This window comes from Coturnix japonica, unplaced genomic scaffold (genome assembly GCF_001577835.2).
Source record: "Coturnix japonica isolate 7356 unplaced genomic scaffold, Coturnix japonica 2.1 chrUnrandom672, whole genome shotgun sequence".
Lineage (NCBI taxonomy): Eukaryota > Metazoa > Chordata > Aves > Galliformes > Phasianidae > Coturnix > Coturnix japonica.
Window position 1 is genome coordinate 30,983 of NW_015440036.1, and position 2,786 is coordinate 33,768.

At 63.5% G+C, this 2,786-nt stretch overlaps 1 protein-coding gene across 1 annotated transcript in view; it reads left to right on the plus strand.

The window, feature by feature from the left end:
- The window catches only part of LOC107307556 (dynamin-2-like), a gene marked incomplete at its 3' end in the record, with an annotated part of 28,186 nt that extends 25,851 nt beyond the window's left edge, over window positions 1–2,335 (plus strand). Inside the window, exons 8-9 of the mRNA XM_015851072.2 lie at window positions 164–309; window positions 2,241–2,335. Coding sequence (XP_015706558.1) covers window positions 164–309; window positions 2,241–2,335 — 241 coding nt within the window. The remainder of the gene's footprint in view (window positions 1–163; window positions 310–2,240) is intronic.
- Between the last annotated feature and the right edge of the window lie 451 nt (window positions 2,336–2,786).

Below are 2,786 nucleotides of genomic sequence, written 5' to 3' on the forward strand. Positions count from 1 at the left end.
TCTGTGACCTTCAAGGACCCTCCCAACCCAACTTACTCAATGCTTCCATGGCTCTGTGACCTTCAAGGACCTTCCCAACCCAACTTATTCTATGGGTCCATGTTTATTATGGGGGGGGTTCACATGGATGTCTGCCCCACACTGACCCCCTGTTCCCCCCCAGGATGGTGCAGCAGTTCGGGGTGGACTTTGAGAAACGCATTGAAGGCTCTGGAGACCAAATTGATACCTATGAGTTGTCAGGAGGAGCCAGGATTAACCGCATCTTCCATGAACGTTTCCCCTTTGAGCTGGTGAAGGATGGTACAGGTGGGGGGGGGGAAACGTGGGGTGGGGTGGGGGACAATGGTGAGGGTGGGGGGCAAGGAGGGAATGATGGGGGAAAGGTGGGATGGGGGGCAAATGGTGGGTGGGGTAGGTGGAGGTCGGGGAGTTAGATGGGGTGGGATTTGGGGGCAAAGGTGGAGGTGGGTGGGGGGGTAAGGTGGGATGGGGTGAGATGGGATGGGCAAAGTGGGGTGGGGGCAAGGTGGGGTGGGGCGCAGGGTGGGATGGGGTGGGGGGTAAGGTGGGTGGAGAGTTTTAGATGGGGGTGGATAGGGGGCAAGGAGGGATGGGGTGGGGGGGCAAGGTGACAGATTGGGGGTCAAGGGTGGGATGGGTGGGGGGCAAAGAGGGATTGGGGGGCAAGGTGGGGTGAGAATGGGGGGCAAGGATGGGGTGAGATGGGGGCAAGGTGGGGTGGGGCAAGGTGGGATGGGAATAAGGGGGCAAGAGGGATGGGGTGGGGTGGGCAAGATATGGAGAGGTGGGATGGGGGACAAAAAGTGGGGTGAGGGCCAAGGTGGGGTGGGGTGGGGGGGCAAGAGTGGGGTGGGGAGATAGATGGGGGTGGAATAGGGGGCAAGGAGGGATGGGGTGGGGGGGTAAGGTTGAGGTGTGGGGGTCATAAGGTGGGATGGGGGGCAAAAGGTGGGGTGGGGAGCAAGGTGGAAACCACTTGGGGTGGAGGGGTAAAGGTGGGATGAGGGGGCAAGGAAGGATGGGGAGTTAGATGGGGGTGGGATGAGGGGGCAAGGTGGGGTGGGATGGGGGGCAAGGAGGGATGGGAAGGGGGGGCAAGGTGGGGTGAGGGGCAATATGGGTGGGATGGGGGGGCAAGATGGGGTGGGGAGCAAGGTGGGGTGGGGGGCAAGGTGGATGGGATGGGGGGCAAGGTGAAGGAGGGATATGGGGCAAGGTGGGGTGGGGGGCACAAGGAGAAGGGATGGGGGGTAAAGGTGGGGTGGGATGGGGGACAAGGTGGGGTGGGGTTGGGGGGCAAAGGTGGGGTGGGGAGTTAGATTGGGGGTGGGAATTGGGGGGCAAGGTGGGATGGGCAAGGTGGGATGGGGAATGGGGTAAGGTTGGGGTGGGATGGAGGGCAAAAGAAGGGATTGGGTCCAAGGTGGATGGGAATGGGGGTCAAGGTGGGATGGGATGGGGTCAATGGTGGGGTGGGATGGCAGGATCAATGGTGGGATAGGGGGCAAGGTGGGGTGGGGTTGGGGGCAAAGGTGGGATGGGGAATGACGATGGGGGTGGGAGGGGGCAAGGTGGGGATGGGATGGGGGACAAGGTGGGATGGGGGGCAAGGATGGGGTGGGGGTAACGGTGGGAATGGGTGGGGGGACAAAGAGGGAATGGGGGGAAGGGTGGGTTGGGGTCAAGGTTGGGATGGGATGGGGGACAATGGTGGGATAGGGGGCAAAGGTGGGGTGGGGTTGGGGGCAGGAGGGGTGGGGGACAAGGAGGGATGGCAGTGGGGTGGGGGCAAGGTGGGATGGGATGGGCAAGGTCCGGATGGGGGGCAAGGTGGGGTGGGGTGGGGGAAAGGTTGGGTGGGGGGCAGTGGGGTTGGATGGGGGGCAAGGAGGGAGGGATGGGGGGCAAGGTGGGAATAGGGGGCAAAGGTGGGGTGGGGGTGGGGGCAACGTGGGGTGGGAAATGGGGGGCAAGGTGGGTGGGATGGGCAAGGTGGGTGTGGGATGGGGGGCAAAAAGAAGGGATGGGGGGCAGGTGGGGATGGGAATGGGGGACAAATGGGTGGATATGGGGCAAGGTGGAATGGGGTGGGGGCAAGGTGGATGGGGATGGAGCTGGGGGTGGGATGGGGAGTGAGATGTGGGTGGGATGGGGATGGAGCTGGGGTGGTTGGGGGTCTCGTTATTGGGTGTTAATTGGGGGGGGTCTGATTGGAGTTGGTTGCTGCCTCAAGATGGAGTATTCAGACGAGAAACAGGACCTGAGGAGGGAGATCAGCTACGCCATCAAGAACAATATCCAACGGTGTCAGGTACGTGGGGGGGGGGGGTAAAAGAGGGTGGGAGTGGGGCTGGGGCGGCAAAAAGGGCAGGAGGGGCGGAATGGGGGGGATGGTGTGGGCAAGAGAGGGGTGGAGTGGGGAATGGGGGGGTAAAAGACCACGGGGTGGGAGTGGGGACTGGGGGGGGCAAGAGGGCTGGGGGGGCAAGAGAGGGAATGGGAGTGGGCTGGGGGGGGTAAAAGAGGGGTGGGGAGTGCGGGCTGGGGGGTAAAAGAGGGCGGAGGCGGGGCAAAGAGAAGGGAGGGGATGGGAGTGGGGCTGGGGGGGGGGTTAAAAAGGGGCTGGTGGGGGGGGGAACTGGGGAGGTAAAAGGGTGGGAGTGGGAGGTGGGGGGGCAAGAGGCTGGGTGGGGGGCAGGGGACTGGGGGGTAAAAGGGGTGGAGTGGGGGCTGAGGGGTGGGAGATGTGGGAAGTGGGGCTG